General features: G+C 46.6%; 1 protein-coding gene across 1 annotated transcript in view; it reads left to right on the top strand.

Annotated features, from left to right (window-relative positions):
- The first annotated feature begins 3,827 nt into the window (after positions 1-3,827).
- Positions 3,828-17,014, top strand: part of LOC410856 (28S ribosomal protein S29, mitochondrial) — a 127,336-nt gene continuing 114,149 nt past the window's right edge. Inside the window, exon 1 of the mRNA XM_006568172.2 lies at positions 3,828-3,882. Coding sequence (XP_006568235.1) covers positions 3,843-3,882 — 40 coding nt within the window. The 5' untranslated portion in view covers positions 3,828-3,842. The remainder of the gene's footprint in view (positions 3,883-17,014) is intronic.

Genomic DNA, 17,014 nt, shown 5'->3' with positions numbered 1-17,014 from the left:
AAAAGAAAGAAAAAAGAAAGAAAGAAAGAAAAAGAAAGAGAGAAAAAAAATTATGGAGAAATTCTCGTTAAATAACCGATAATACGATAAATCGGAATTCCTTGGATATCGTCCGTACGTTAATACAGGGGGGAGGGGGGGATAATATCGAGGATCGTGCTGACATTGGTATAAAAGTAAACACAGCCGCGGTAGATATATCGGGAGAAACCGAGGTTAACCTATACGAGTGAATGAACGTCGACCAAGTTATTTCGATTCCGGCAGTCAAGGTCGGCTAAGTATAAGATCCTCGTATTCCATCGATTTTCAATCAATCAACTCGTTCCTTCAACTCGTTTCAACTCGCGAAACGTCTGATGAACCGACTAGGGGAGAATTTTCATGGGCGGAAATTCATCGGAACGAAATTCATCGTCGCCAAAATTATCCACGAAAGATTCTTCGTGTAAAAAAAAAAAAGCTCCTTCCACTCTCGTTCCAAGGCAAGAGGGAGAGGCGAGGAGTCTTAATTTCATCCAACCGAGCTCGACGACTCGACGGGTCCACCGCGAGGCGACGCAAATCTCGTTCGAAAATAGAGCTGCGTGCGAGCTGGCGCGTTTCGGGGAAAGGGAAACGACGAAAGCTCGAACGATAATAAATGCGAGCAACCAAGCCGGGGTTGGGGAGGGGGGACGCAGGCTTTTTCTAGCCCCGGCTCACGTAAAGGACATCACGTATCCACCCTTCCTCCCTCCCCTTTTTATTTCCGTCGTCGCGGGTTACAGGCGAATGGTCCCGCGCTGTCCGGAAATCCGTGAGACGTTCGGCTCGCGGCGGCTCTCCCCCCTCCTCCCCCACCATCCGTTTCCTTTCCACCGAGCCGGATAGAAGCCGAAAATAACCCGGCCAGACGCTTTAACACCCTTAACGCGCGCACTCGGTCGATCAGCTGCTTTCCTCGGAATCCCGCCTGACCCGCCTGCCCTTTCGGAACCCTTTCGCGCGGATGGGGGATCGCGAGCGTTCGAAACGAACGTCGAAGAGATCGACATTCCTCCGCGAAACGCCGCGTCGTCGTCCCGCAAATTTATTTACAACCGGGCGAATCTCGATGAAATCGGCCCGTTTAAAAATAAACGAGATGCCCGATCGAAAAAGAGGGATTTTCGGTGAGAGAGGAACAGAGAAAGAGAGAGAGAGAGAGAGAGAGAGAGAGGGAGAGAATGTAAATTGCACGAGATCGTTTGTTTGGAATTCTTCGCTTGGTGTAAAATGTTTAGATCCGAGGTGGAATTTTATCGTCTAAATTTAGCGGAGCAAGTATAGAGAAGGGGAAAAAAATTTAAATTCTTTAACAGTTTGAGTTGAAAAGTTGCGATAATAGTATTAATATCGCTACGATCCTTTCTATTTATACGATGAAAATGGAGAGGGAGAGGTGAGAAAAATGGATGGAATTGAAAATTCATGATTTCGAGGATGGAAATAGGTCAGCTGCGTGCATTATCCGCTTTCCCAGTCACGCGGCGTACGAAATGCCGAGTTTTTCCGAATCTGCCGAAGGGAAACTAACCATTTTCGCAAATCTCACCCCCTTCCATCCTCTCCTCGTGCCTTCCTCCATCCCCCTAACCTCTTCCCCTACCCTGACGGTAAATAACCGCACGAACCGTCGGTCGAATTCTCGCGTTCTTCCTTCGAAAACGTTCGAAAAACGATCGGAGGAAGGACGACGACGAAACCCGACCGAGAGAAGAGGTCAACCGCGGAATATTCCCTCGAATATTTCGAAGCGAGTCGGTGGAGTCTGAAGGCGAGAGTCTGAAGCGTGGAAAGTTGGAAAGTCGAAAGATCCCTCGATTCGAAAACTTGGTTTCGCGAAGGAAATAAAGGACAATGGCGTGCTCGCGAGGCGCGTTCCGCCGAATTTCGGTGGAAGGAATCAAGGATGGTTGGAAAATCCCCCCTCTTCCCCCTTTTCCACCGGCAAACGGGACAAAGGAAACAAACGTTTGTCCCGTGCGATGGGCAGAAAGCTCGAGAGTTATTTAATATTTTTGCGAAACGCTTTTCGTTTGCACGAGGATTAAACGACGCGCCGTTTCTCAGCCCGATATTTCTCGTTTATTCCCCTCTCTCTCTTGGCCGTCGTCAGAAACTTTAACAATCGAGACGGCCGCTTTCACCGGGGGGATTACTCGTCCCGGCCTGGTCACGAAAACCCGCACAGACAATTATCCCGGAATTAAAAACTCCAAGATCTCTCCGCTCTGACCCCTTTTTCCCTTTCCTCGAGTGGTTGATTGTGCCGCTACCTTCTCGCGTTACCGCTTAATCTGCGAAATAATGCCGCGTTTCCGCCTCTGTGAAACCAGCGACCGTGGCCCGCGCGCAAACCGAAGAGGTGGGGGGGGGTCGTTACGAATTACGCGAGGCAGTCAGTGCCACCTCTCTCCCCTCCGTCTCCTCCTCCCCTCCCCTGGAAAGAAAGTAAATTCTAATTATCACGGACAAGGTGGTCGTAATTAGCGTACCACCGAACCGAGTAATATCCTATGGGGTTAAATACCGGCGGGATCCCGGCGTTGAGCGGGCAACGTTTACGAAGCTAATAATCTGTGGTACGAGAACGAGCTCCTCTCTCTCTCTCTCTCTCTCTCTCTCTCTCTCTCTCTCTCTCTCTCTCTCCCTGCCTGTTTCGAGTCGTAAAAGGGGCCGCGAAACGAAATTTCGTGGCGTCGATCGAACGCCTCGTTCCGCGGCTATTGTTCACCAGCAAGCCAAGATTTACGGCTCGACGGTATCTCGGATATGGGTGGATTATTGGTGGAAGCTGCACGACTGCTTCGTCGAAACGACGCCCGATTCAATTATTCGGATGGAAGAAAAGGCCAAGGACGATCGTTAAATAGTAAGATTAGACGGGATGTCTTTCCAGAAAAGGGTTCCCTCTCCTTTAATTTAAAAAGATTTTGTTCGAAAATGATATTCATTCGTCGATTTCTTTTTTATTTAATCTAATAAACGTATTCTATAACATTTCGATATATTTCTACTCGAAAATTGAATTGGATAATCGTACTCGATGCGTGAACAATCAACGAAGAGCAGATTCGCGTTAGGAATTTCGGTTAAGAAACGAAAATTATAATCGTATCCGAAATTATATCCAATTTTGACGAATATTAACAGAAACGAAAGACGATCGAAACAAACGTCGAGGAAAGAAACCGTGGAACGTGTTCTCGCGCGAGAAAGAGATTGAAAAAGCGAGGAAACGTATAGGAGGGGAAAAAGGCAGGCAGGCAGGCAGGCATCGTGGCCGTAAACAAGCGAGGACACGAGGTCGCTGGTTTCGAAGTACGCGTAAAGTATACGGGACACAACGGTGCGAAATAACGAGCCGTAAACACGCTCGTTTACGTCATCCGAATGGATACGAAACCTGTGTTTGCGCGCACATATTGCGCGTCTCATCGCGACCAAGTATTGATATCACAGTGGCGAATTACGAGTCTTACGAATCTCACGCGTCGTGCCGTCGATCTTCGATCGAACACTCGAAATATGCATAATATCGTTTTACCTCTCCGTAACTTTCCGTAACGCGGGATGTGCTATCTCCAAGTGTTCAAGGATGGGTGGAATCGCATTCATCGCGTGTTTCAAAGGAAACGTGTGTTATCGCGCGGTATTTCCATTTCTGAGGATACGCTCGATTCGAGTAACTGACCAAAGAAGTCCCTTGGGCGAGGCCAATTACATAGACAAGATTAAACTAACGTTGGTCTCTGGTGAATTCTAAACGACTTACTCGATTTACACCTGTGTAATCTCTCTCTCTTCGTGCAGAGAAGATGTTACGCCATCGTGGATTTCATCTCGGCGCACCACGTGGTAAGAGGAATCCACTCTCCATATTTCAATCGTGATTACCATATATTCGCGTGTTGCCCGGACGAAAAATAAAACAACTCGCGTCTCTCTCTCGTGTTTCCTTCGAACCGTTCTATCCGTTTTTATCCACGCTATGACGGGCAAGTTTCGTGACAAGATCATCGGTGCACGGATCGAGTGAAAAATATTTGCTCGGTGTCGCGGACTTTTCGCGGGCGAGGGAGCGAGGGGGAATCCACTTCGATCGAACGTCAAATCGTAAATGGATCAATTAACAATGCCGACACAGTGGAATGGAGAGGGGGGAGTGGGGAGGAATGGTGCGAGCGCGAAATCGAGTTTCGGGTCGTGGGAGAACAATCACCGTCTGTCGGTTAGTTTTTCTGCCCGTCACTCTCCGCATGGAAGAAAGGAGAGGGAGGGGAGAGCGAGGGTGGAAACGTTCGATTGGAAAATTTTCCGTACGGAGTAATAGCGGCGCCGCTACGTTTCGTTAATTTGGAAAGTCGAGGAATAGAGAGGGAGAGATATAGAAGAGTTTTGCAACGTTTGCGGGCGCTAATGGCGGAACAATGGGTGGGAAAAACAGCGGGATAAATAGAGGAACGCGCGCGGGGGGCTCCCTGCCTCCGGTCGACAGAAACTCGAATAAATCGAAAATCGGCGGAGACTTCTTTCCGGTTGGCCGATTAATTCGCGTTCCGGTTCGATTCCTGGAAAATGTAGCCATCGTCGAACGCGCGCTATCATCGATAAATCAACAGTCTCGAATGTCGTCGATGTCGCCTCTATATATACCGGGGATTGACGTCTCATTAAACGGTCGAATCATGGAAATTCGTAGCGATCGAAACGACAAAAAGCGCACTCCCGCGCCATTTTCTGGCTACCCTATATTTCTTGTTCCCTGTATATTTATTCGTCGCGCGCGTAAATATCTCGGCTCGATTCCCGCTAGATCTATACTCGAAATATAAGCAACAAGCGTGTTACCGGGAACGAGCACGTTCATCGAATCGAATCGATTCTAAAAACTGTTGCGACGTTAGACATTCGATGCGATCGATCTTGCCAATATTGCGCACGTGTCTATTTGAATTGTCCAAGCATGTCACGAACACGAGTATCGAGTGTCGACCTATTCAAAATCAATTATCGACTTCCTTGGAAATAATCTTATCCAAGTCGACGAGAATAGAAACTATTGTTCCTATTCTCTCGGGTGGGGGGAAGAGGGGCGAGGATTCCGAACAAAATTCTCGTTCCAACTCGTTCGCGAACGCAAATATCTCGCGAATGTAGCGGGCGTAATGAGCCAAATGGCGTCCCCCGGAACGTTTCGCTCGTCTCACCAACCGCAATTACGCGGTTCGCGTTCAGACTCGTCGCGTTCGAGGAAACACCGCCAACGGCAGCTTAATCATGGAAATGACGGAGCATCGCGCTTTCGGATCTATTAGTAACTCCGGCAAAACGTCCGGAGGCGTGTCACTGATAAACTCGTCAAATCGAGGAGGACAAGGACGCTCGATCGCCGCCCGTTATCAACGCGGACGATCGTCGCGCGTCGACGATCGAACGTTCCAATTCGATCTTCCCATTCCTTGGGATTCCATTCTTGATCGTGTCCCTTCCAAAAACCCTTCGAAAAAGAAAGTGGAAAATCCCTCCCTCGAAGACCAATCTTTTCAAAGACAAATACTTTCTTCACTCTTTCTTTCGTATACCGCAGATTAGATTAATAGATAATAATTTTACAAACGTTGGAGAGATCAAAGGTGTACGATACTTGATTTCGTAAACGCAGGAATTCTGTCTGTTTCAGAGATGGGTTCTTGGCCCATTATCGCGGCCGGATCAATCCATCACGAAAGCGTCTAGGCTGCATAGATGCATAGATGATCGAACGTAGCAGCCCCTCGTCTCTCCGAGCGAATTGTTAACATGACGCGCGCGAGTAGTATTGCCAGCCGGCACGCCAGGGACGACGACGTCTCGTTCCTCCCGAATTTCCAACGGCGAGGGTGTCGTAAGAGTACATAATCTTCCGCCTTGAGACGCTTTTCTCCGGATTTCTCGTCGCAGATGTTGCGGCGCGAATGATTTTTGCGCGGCGAGAAAAAAGGGGAGGAGGGTTGGTCGTGGAGGGAGCGCGGCTCGTGAAGGAGGGGCGAGGGAGGAGTGGTTTTACGGATATTTCTGACGATGCACACGTCAGAACCGTAGCCAATGTCGCGTTTCTCATTTTTCTCGAATATGCCGTGAATAAAGCGCCACGCAGGGGAATACGTTGTTCCAGCCGGCGAAACGAAGAGATTGAAGTCGCGCGCGCCTTAGATCCTGCGACAGAAATCCGGCCGGAAAAAAGGCTCGGCGAAAATTCTTCCCCCGCTTTCCCCTCCGTCCTCCCCCGTCCGAAATTGAAATACCATCGGGAGCGTTATTAATCAGAACGCGTGTAATCGTTGGTCTGATCCTCTCCTGGCGTCCGAGATAAAATTCTTAGATTGGAATCGTTTCGCGCGTGTGATAAAAAGATCGATCGATAGGGAAGATTCGCTCCTTCCTTCCCTCGAAGAGAAGAGAGACGAAGAAGGATCGTCTTTCGTTGCGAAATTTTCCAATTCGGTATTTTATTCCGTATCGTATTTTTTTTTTTTTCTTTTTTACCGTCGAGTGATATAGTAAACAGTGGATATTGATTATTCTGTAATGCAATATACAATTGTTGTTAATAATATCGAAGAACATATTCAATGTTTGGTGAAATTAATCATATTGCTGATTGAAATTGTATATATTTCAATTGGGTCTAAATCCGCAAATAAAACTGTATAAATAAAGTAGTATGAAATTTAGCAACGGAGAGAGATTTTCTAATAACCGGGGGGATCGTAAATCCGCCGAAAATTCTACGTTCAATGGAGTATGAAAAAAAAAAAATAAAATAAAATAAAATAAAATAAAATAAAAAAAATAAAAAAAAGAAGAGAGTCGGAATAAATGAATAAATAAATAAAATGGAATCAATGGAACAATGGGTGAATCAAGACTCGGTAAACATGTTTTAATTTCCTCGCAGTTTAAACGCGCGTGTATCGTTACAACGATTGTTTGCCTCGAATCAAATGAATTCAAAGCCCCCTGCAGCCATGAAACCATGTCACCGGCGATCTTCCCTCTTAAAATTTCCCCACCCTATTGTCTAGATTAAATTTTTCAACCATATTCGAAAATAGAAAGCTTCGATAACGGGAATATCGAAATCCCATTCCCCCGATTTCCATTCTACAATATACGATTGCCTCGCGATTTCGAGGAACCAAGTCACAATATAATTGCAACACTCGCAATCGGGTCGTCCACCTCGCCATATTTGAGCATAATCGAACAGGAATGGAGCACGCGGTATAGCCTCGATCGAAAAGGAAACGTTTGTAACGCGTGCGGTTTCGAATTGGCTATCCGTTTATGTCTCCGCCGCGTGAAATAATACAAAGTGAAGTCGAAGTCTGATTGATAGGTTGCACGCGACTTGTCAGGCGGTCGAATTTTCGCGGGCGGCCGGTTGACCAATTTCCAGGATCGATGGATACCGATTCGCGGCGACTATTCCCGAATATCGATTTGAAACGACGACGACGACGATCGATCGATCCTTCTCCTTTTGCAACGAGGAGGGAAGAGGAGAGATGCGGCGAAGAGAAAGAGAAAGGGAATACACAAACATACGCGCGCGCGCGCGCGCGCGTAATTAAATGGCCGGAGCTGATTCTTCTTTTTTTCTTTTTTTTTTTTTCTCGTTTCTCCGCTTATTTCTTTTTCCTCGCGTTTTATTTGTCCTTCCACCCACCCACTTTGTCCTTCCGCTCGGGCGCCCCTTTTTTTTCGCCGGCCAGTCACGTCGCCGTGGCGGAAACGCATTATGGGCGCAGAGAGTAATTGCGAGGCGGGCAGATCGTGCCCGCGGATAATTCGGTCAATTTGGATTTTTCTTTTTCTCTCTCTCTCTCTCTTTTTCTTTAACAGTGTCATGCAAATGGGCGGACGGAAGGGAGGCCATTTAATAAACACACGGGATACACACGCGACGCATGACAAATTGATTCGATCGGCGGTGGACGAACGAAGCGAAATCAGAAGTAGATGCAGATAAAAAAATAGCAATTCGATGCGTCGCACCTGCACGATGCATCGATTCATCGAGATAAATTTTCGGGAACTTTTATTGAACATCGTCAAATTTTCGGAATAAACGCTGTTTACCAATGTTAATAAATCCTCGGAATAAGGAAGAATCCGCTCTTGGAAGAAGAGATCTTGCTTCGAGACGAGAGGAAGAAGCTTTCCTCGAAACGCGCGCGGAATATCGATCCGTTGAATCGATGCGACGTTTCCCGACAATCCGCTCAACCGAGTTACGACACGCGCGGTCCTACTACCTTGTTTTGCTTAACAACGTTTACCGCGTTATAACCCGAATATAACGACTACTAAATACACTCTTCCGCTTATACGTGCGCGCCATCCTGTCCACTAATAGTTTCCAAGTTTACTACGTTCCACGCGTTATTAATATTTAAGGGATGGTTGCCGGGCGAATCGAGCGAATCGAGATTAAGGGAGAAAGAAGAAGGAAGGGTTTTTTGTTCGCCTAAGGGTAGGCGAGGGAAAGCGAGCGAAATCTTGATTTTCGTTGTATTTTGTTTTTTTTTTTCTTTTTCTCCCTTTTCCTTCCCGCGTAGGCAATTTAAATCAATTTTAAACATCAACGGTAAATGGAGGCCCTTTCTCTCTGCGCTTCGTTTCTCCTCAAATATTTAACTTTGATATTATCTTCGGCTTAGCCTTATAATTTCCTTTGCGTTTGCGTGGCGGACAACGCACGTATTGCTACTCGGAAACGTGATTAAAGTTTCGTCGATAAGTGAGCGAAAAGGGAAAAAAAGGAAAGAAAAAGAAAGTGGCGGAGAAACAAATAAATACAACGCGTATAGAAGAAAAAAAACGTTAATAAAAGCGATTCGATAAAAACGAAGTATAACGTTTGCTCGGTGAATTCGTAATTAATATCATGGCGTGTACACGCGTGATGAAGGAATCGAAAAAGGTGTACGGCAAAGTAAATACGAAAGCTTAAATTATCGCGTCACCGATTAACGTGCGTATATAAATATATGCATTATATTAATAATCCAATTCCAAACATATCCACGCGATCGAGAAATCACGGATCGATAAATCGGACAAATAATCATTGAAAAGCCCCCGTGCACGCGCGTGCATCGATCTCCACGAACCAGCCACGAAATATAAAGTCGTATGATTGTCGTCACCTCGGTTAACCCTCTAATCGGCCTTTCTTCGACTCGTCCGTAACACGTGATCGGCGATAACTCGTTCTCAGCCGTTATCGTGCGGTTCGACCTTCGAAAATGTGTCGCGTGTCACTTTCCTTCTCGAAACACGGGGGGGAAACGTGAGAGGTTTCGCTATGATAATCGCGCAACACGTCACACGGTGCGTGACAACACCGACCGCCTGCCTCTCTGACTCACCCCTCCACCCTCGCTCGCCCTCGCCCCACGCCTCCCCTCCTCGCTCCGTCTGGGGCGAGAGCCACCACCATCTACGCGGAGGCGTAAGTGATTACACCCGGTCTCGCGTTCGCTGTCCGCAAACTCGCCTCCTTCTGTCGGCCTCCATTATCCAACGTGTACACACGTTGCGGATAATGAGTCATAACGGGGGGATGCGTGCCCGTGCGAGAACCCCCGTTGTCGAATCCGTTCCGCAGGAATCCATGATTCGAACGAAATACAGAATTCTCGAAAGAAAAGGCGAGTGACGAGGATCTTTCGAGCAAATAAATAGTTGTTCGATCGATGAGAGTTTATTGGGAGATGGAGTGAAAATTAGAAATTTTGAGAAGGAATTATTATCACGTACGTAGCATGAGTGGAGAAGGAATTATGAAAAGTTTCTGAAAAGAAAAGGAAGAAAAATTATCGTTCGTAAAAGAAAGCTCGTTCCTTTTTCGTTTCGTTGATCTCGTGTAATAAAATATCGCGTGGATCAACGATCGAATTCAACTGATTTTGTAATACGTTCGCCGGGCTAATCAGAGGCTATAGCTTTTAAACGCCGTTTCCCGTGCTATTTGCCCCGGGTTATTAATTTGGATTATAAACCGAATGCTTTCGAAAATCCGCAAAATGTAATTTCGAACGTGCTCGTGTTCGACGTCGATGCTTTTTCGGATCACGAGATTCCATCGGAACGTTTCCATTAATTAACGGGGCTAACTAGACATCAACCGAGATCAAGGTTGGAAAAAAATAAAAAAATAAAAAAAATATATAAATAAATAAAAAAATATAAAACGAAATTAATACTCGACACAGCCCTCTCGTAACGATCCCGCATTTTTCTACCTTCTTTTTCTCTCTCTCTCTTTCTTTTTTCTTTTTTCTTTTTTTTTTTTACGATAGTTTTTTTCACCCTCGTCGAGCTTTTAACGATCGGGAGTAGCGTAATTATTGCTCGGTCTTTTTGCCGAAACTTCGTGTACGAGACTCTCTCGTACGAATTAACGTCGGGCGCGGTGGCGACGAAATCGTGACTCACGCCGAGGGGTGAGCGTTCCTCATCGAACGCTGTATTTTTGCCCGCCGCTTGTATTAACGATACTCTCTCCATGGTTGAGTCATTCAACCGCATCGGCCACGCGAAAACAAGCGTGGAACGATGACAACGATGGATCGAACAATGAGCGTATTTCGCGATTCGAAAGTTGGAACAGGGACGCTTTGTATTCACGTGCAAACGCGCGTGTACGAAGTTTGTACGAAAATGGAGCGTAAAAAAAAGCTGAAACGCAACGCGCCATTTTCCCCCGGTGGTTTTAGGTCACCGGCTGGAATTCTGATTATTCGAACTAACGGAAATTTATATACGAAAGAACGATCGTATTGCTCAAATACATACGAATATTTTCGCGAGTATAACGTGACGGTATTTTTCTTTCTTTTTTTTCCTTCTCTCTCTTTCTCTTCTGAGAAGAGAGAAGAGAATTCTACTTCTCTCTCCGTTTCCCTCTCCGTTCAGAAGCGACACGTTAATAAACCTGCCACTAATTTTGCATCTCCATTTGCTTAAATTACAAACCGTTAATTTTCCAATTTAATTTTCATTTATTTTCAACTACACTTCATCGCTCGCCAATCAGTATATTACTCCGCATTTTATTTCCATTATTAAAACCCTCCCGGGAGGGGGGAGTGCCTCGGATTTTTGTTTACGAGCCAATCGATAAATTTGTAACGATATATTATTTTCGATATATCTAATTGTTTCGAATTAACTTCAGGACAAATTTTCGCGATGGAAGTTTTTTAATCTCGAAAAAAAAAGAAGAAAAAAAAAAAGAAAAAAGAAAGGAATAATAATCCCTTCTCGTGAAATCGCATGCGATCCAATTGCAGACCGGATAGGCCGATGTAGGTTTAATTACCATCCACCACGATGTTCCGCATGGCTCGAGCCCGGTTTAAATCGAACAAAGCTAAAATGGATAATGAGGGTAATTAAACGAATTCAACTGGTCCCGTCTGTTGGTCGTCCTCCTTCCTTGAACGAACCGCGACGGTTCCGATGCCCGAGTAAAGCTTCGAATGCTACGAGGAACCAAGTTTCTTCTTCGTCTCTCTCTTTCTCTCTCTCTCTTTCCCCGTCACTCTGCCTCTGCTGTTTTTTTTCCAGACTTGCTTCTTTTTTTTTTCGCTCGACGCCCGTGACTCTTCGCCTCCTTCCTCCCGTTCGAGGACTCATTACACGGCGTCTTCGATAATTAATCCATCTTAGTCGAAGCCGTGTTCTCACGTTCGTCGTTCGAGGTTAAGCGAAAGGGAGAGAGAGAGAGGGAAAGAAATAGAGAGTGAGGGAGAGAGAAGAAAAAAAGGAAAAAGGTAGAGGAGGGGGAAAAAAAGGGGCAAATAATCTAACGCGAACGAAGCAATTTAACTTCTTAATTGACACGGTATAGAGGTGATTAAATATACACGCATTGTATCAAAGTTAAAGCATAAAATGTCCGGTCTTTCAATTTCCCTACAAAATTTCCATGAAAGACGAGATCGAACGAAACACGCCTCTTACGCAGATACGATATTTACATATATCTTCTCCCTCCTTGCTACCTCATTCGCCTCGATATCATTTAAACAGATCCCTCCCTGCCCCGCAAATCCAACCCCTCGATAGCTTCCCCCGATGCTCGTTTACCTTCACTCGTCGCCAGTCGTCCAATTTTCCTCCTCCTCCATCTCCACCTCGACGATCGACGTTTTTTTCAAAACGACATCGAAATTACGCCTCTCCTTCCTCTCTTTCCTTCCTTCCTTCTCCCTCCGTTGGATAGGTTGAATTTCAATCCGCCGTCACGTGGCGCGGGGAGAGATTAATAGTCGTCGAGAATTAGAGCCGCCTCGATTCTTGAACCTGGTAGAAAAATGTTCGCGTGTTTGCTTGTCAACGTTTGAACGTCGTTAACGTTTATCCTTATTTCCAACGAATCTCTCGCGTCCCTCGAAATATTTCGAGAATTGTTCGCTCGAATAAATAGCTAAATTATCAACTCGCATAGAAGAAAAAAAAGAAAAAACGTAACGATCGTTTATTGTTCGATTAATCGAGACTGTAACGATTAATTAAATAGACGACAAACGGGCGAGTAATTATAATTTTGATTTAATACCCCGTAACATTTTCACCCCGCCTCCTCGTTAACGTTTAACGAGTCACCGTGCCCGCCAACTCATTTCCACGCGCATCATCAATAGCCAAGAATAACAATCGAGATGGAGAAGATATACTGTGGACAGAGAGGCGTGAAAAAGCGGGAGGAGAAGGTAGGCGCGATGATAGAAGGAATTGAAAAATTGAAGCGGGAGCCTCGGCCAATTTAGACGTCGGGTAAACCGAGGCACGAGCCGAATCGGGTCGAGCAACCACCTCATCCCGCGTCAGCTTGATCCTGTTGGACAACTTTCCGGTTAATCTTCGATGACGACGAGCTCCATCCATCTAAAACCAGCCTGGTATCGAGCAGGTATTTCTGTCCCTCGTAACAACGACGAAACCACAACACCGTTCACCATTTTTTTCCTCCCCGTGTCTTTCAAACTCTTCTGTTTCAACCTGATCGAAAACGATGCGAAGACTTGGAATCGAATTTCGTGCTCTCGAAAATCGAGAATCAAGCATTATATTTATTCCGCAATTAATTTTATTCCATCTAAAACTAGCCTGGTATTGAGCAGGTATTTCTATCATAATAAGAACGAAACCACAACACTATTCCATTTTTTCCTCCTCCCTTCTTTCAAACTCTTCTGTTTCAACCTGATCGAAAACGATGCGAAGACTTGGAATCGAATCTCGCGCTCTCGAAAATCGAGAATCAAGCATTATATTTATTCCGCGATTAATTTTATTCCATCTAAAATCAGCCTGGTATTGAACAGGTATTTCTATTCCTCGTAATAAGGACGAAACTATTCACCATTTTTTCCTCCTCCCTTCTTTCAAACTCTTCTGTTTCAACCTGATCGAAATGATGCGAAGACTTGGAATCGAATTTCGCGCTCTCGAAAACCGAGGGTCAAGTATTATATTTATTCCATCTAAAATCAATCTGAGCAGCTATTTCTGTCCCTCATAATAAGAACGAAACTACAACACTATTCATCATTTTTTCCTCCTCCCTTCTTTCAAACTCTTCTGTTTCAAAGAAACAGATGATCGAAAATGATGCGAAGAGTTAGAATCGAATCTCGCGCTCTCGAAAATCAAGGATCAAGCATTATATTTATTCTGGGAATTGAGTCGCCGTTAATTAGAGCGACGATGATTTATCATCGGAATGGAACAAAAGCGGGGACCCGCACACGCGAAATCATCAGGAATAGCCTTTCCTCCGTTCCTTTCGACATTCCCTCCTCCTCCCCCGCCGCTCTTTTCCTCTCCTGTCCACCATCCTGTCCCTATTCCATTGTTGATCAGCCCCGATGAATAATTTCCGAGTTGGCCGTGTCGCGCGACCTGCACACGTACGCGGATACATAGATTGGAAAAGGGAGGAGGGATCCACTACGATCCACTCGCGAAACCACGAGCGGGTGAGCCAACCTTATCGAGTTGGTCGAAGCTGACCAGCCCAGCGACGGAGCGATTCCTCCCTTCCCCTCTCCTCTTCCCCAGGTGCGGAAACCGAGTTATCGTTACACCTGAGACGTAAGTTAGCTCGTTGCCGGTACGCCGCCGCGAGAATTAAGCAAATTATATTGCGGCCAGGATAGACGCGGTTGGATAGTTTGGAGGGCGGTGGTTATATAGGGAACTGTATAGAGGCGAGTGCGGGTGAGGAGCGAGAGGAGAAGGAGAAAGAGAGAGAGAGAGAGAGAGAAAAGCCGGGGTATACGATTCCGTAAATCGATAATTGATATCGAACGTAGTCGGGGAACGTAGCAGCCTCGAGTTGGCTTCTATCGCGGTCGGATTAATGGGAGTGGAGGCGAAGGGGGAGTTTAACGTAGGCGCGATGCCTCGGTAACGATAATTACGCAAATATTTTCGAATTATCGCTCGAATTATTTCCCTCTGACCCGCCGTTTAATAACAGCGTCGACGAGACACCGGGGATGGGATAAATTAATCCCGGCGCGTATCCTTTCCTACCCCCGTATCGACACCGTAATCGACGAAACGACAAATATCTGGTTCTGGATATCTGGCCACCCTGTCTCGTCGACGAGATATCGAAGGATCTGGGATGTAGGGCGGAAGACGGAAGACACTGGGATACGTGAAATAATGGGTGGAGCGATAATATCGGGGGAACGGAGGGGGGGCGTTCGACGAGAGGTGGATCTTTCAACTTGTTTTTCAAACGGCTCCTATACTCGCCACCGTTTGTTCCACGGAGATGTGTATTCACGGGATCCAGTGTTTCCTTCCCGTGTTTCGATTCGCTTCACGTGTTTCGCGGCGCGACACGGAACGCTGGGACAATAAAACGTGGAACGACGACAGTCACCGTCTTCGGAGAAGGAGAAAAGGCGGATAAATATACAGAGTGTATGAAATAGGCCGCGTCGGTAGTGGCGCGTCGCCACCAGGAGGGTGGGAGGGGGAAAAAAAAGGAAAGAAAAGAGGGGAAAGAATGAAAGAAAGGAAGAAAAGAAGGGAAGAAAGGAGGAAAGGAAGCGGAGGGAAGAGAAAAGAAGAAAGGAAAAAGGACGGGAATACGGAGGTGGGCGGATGGGAATGGGGAAGAGCGAGCGGTTGATGGTGGATGGCGTAGAAACTGACAGGACCGGCACTCTGTATGGAGCCAGGGCTCACCCTGTTGGACCATTACCCTTTTTTATTATTTTCTGACTAAAACAAAGGGAGCCCTTTTGCCCGGCCCGGTTAGTTGACCGACTTGCACCAGAAAACTTCAGCCTCGAGATTAATTGCGTCCTCTCCCTTCTTCTTTTCCCTTTCTCGCTCCTTCCCTTTCCCCTTCTATTTCGTCGCGCCCTTCCCCTGCCCAGGGATCCCTCTTCTCCCGATCCTTCTCGCCTTCTCTCTTACCGACCAAAGTCCTTGAGAAAGTTGGCGACTCGAGTCGAGTCGAGGGGACGGGTGAGCGAAAGAGCGAGAGGGTGGAAGAGGAAAAAGAATCGGATGGAGTATGGCGAAGGAGAGGGAGGGAGAGAGGAGAGAAAGGGGTGAAAATCCCTCGTCGTTCCGGATGGAACCCTTCGATTTTATCAACGAATTCAACCGACGACGAATCCGCGATGCTTTATCGTTTCTCATTCTTCGATTCATTCTTCTTTTCCTTTTTTTCCTTTTTTTCTCGATCGTCGAAGCCGTCACCTATTTACGACGCGCCACGCGCCCTCGTCGACGTCTCCCCCGATCGGCTTAAAAATCATTATCGCGAGACGATCTGGATGGGAAGGGGGGGCTCGAGGAACGAGAGGTAAATATTTGGACGGATTTAATCGCGGGTCGTTTAAAAGCCAGAGGCGCGAGCCACCCGTTCATCGAGCTTGTTTGTCGAGTGAAACCTCAGAAGGCGATAAAATCGATCTGAGCGGCCCCTTCCCTTTATTCCTCTCGACCAAACCACGAAAGGATTCGCGCGAAATCGAAATCCTCCTCGATGAAAAGGTCAAGCATCGACCTTAGCTTTTTTCTATCTTTCGCGAGAGATCGATAGAGATCGCAATTTATTTCACTTTGTATTTCAAAGTGTAATAAACAGCGCGACGGCGGCCCGCTCGCATACGCCCACGTACGCCCACCCTGGATAAAGTCGTTTCCACCCCGACCTTCGAGTATTTTATTCTCCCAGCAGTTTCCTCGTTTTCATTTCGCGCTCAGCCACATTTGATACGTACCACGTAGTAGTTGACGGTTCCATTATTACGCTCGTAACGCTTCCACTCTCTTCCCCCCCCGTTCCTTCTCCCCCGCCCTCTATCTCATTTTTTCCATTCACCGTTACGGAGAAGGGAGAGAGAGAGAATATCTTTTTTCGCGCATCGTTTAACGGTAACAGCGACAACGACGCGCTAAGAGAATTCTTTTAACCGGCGCAATCGCTCCTTCTTCCCCTCTTCCCCTCTCGTAAAAACAATTCCAAGCTTTATCGAGATGCCATTAGAATTTCTCGCTCTCTCTCTCTCTCTCTGTCGATCGCGCATATCGACGCGTCGTAATATCGCGCACCGTGAAAGTCGCGCGAAAGAGAAATCCTTCGAGGTTCGCTACTCGGTCCAATAATTTTCGACCGGGAGAAATTCCTCTTCTCTCGAAGATAAGATGGAATAAGAGAAGAGGGAGGGGGAGAGAGGTAAAGATGGGACGGAAAGATGAAGGGGCGTGGGGCATTGCTGGTTACAGAAGAAGAAGAAGCGCATCGACCGTGGAAAAGAGTCGGTGAAGAGTTCACTCGCGAAACTGGTTGGTCTGGCGCTCGAGAATTCATTTCCTGCAGTTGTCGTTCGACGTTACGGCGAGAAAACGTTCCGTGGATGGCGATGGCCTCGGCAAGGGTCTGGGGGGGGGGGAATTATTT

This window comes from Apis mellifera, linkage group LG2 (assembly GCF_003254395.2).
Source record: "Apis mellifera strain DH4 linkage group LG2, Amel_HAv3.1, whole genome shotgun sequence".
In the NCBI taxonomy this organism is placed as follows: Eukaryota; Metazoa; Arthropoda; class Insecta; order Hymenoptera; family Apidae; genus Apis; species Apis mellifera.
The sequence above is the reverse complement of the archived record's forward strand: the minus strand, read 5'-3'. Positions and strand labels throughout refer to the sequence as shown.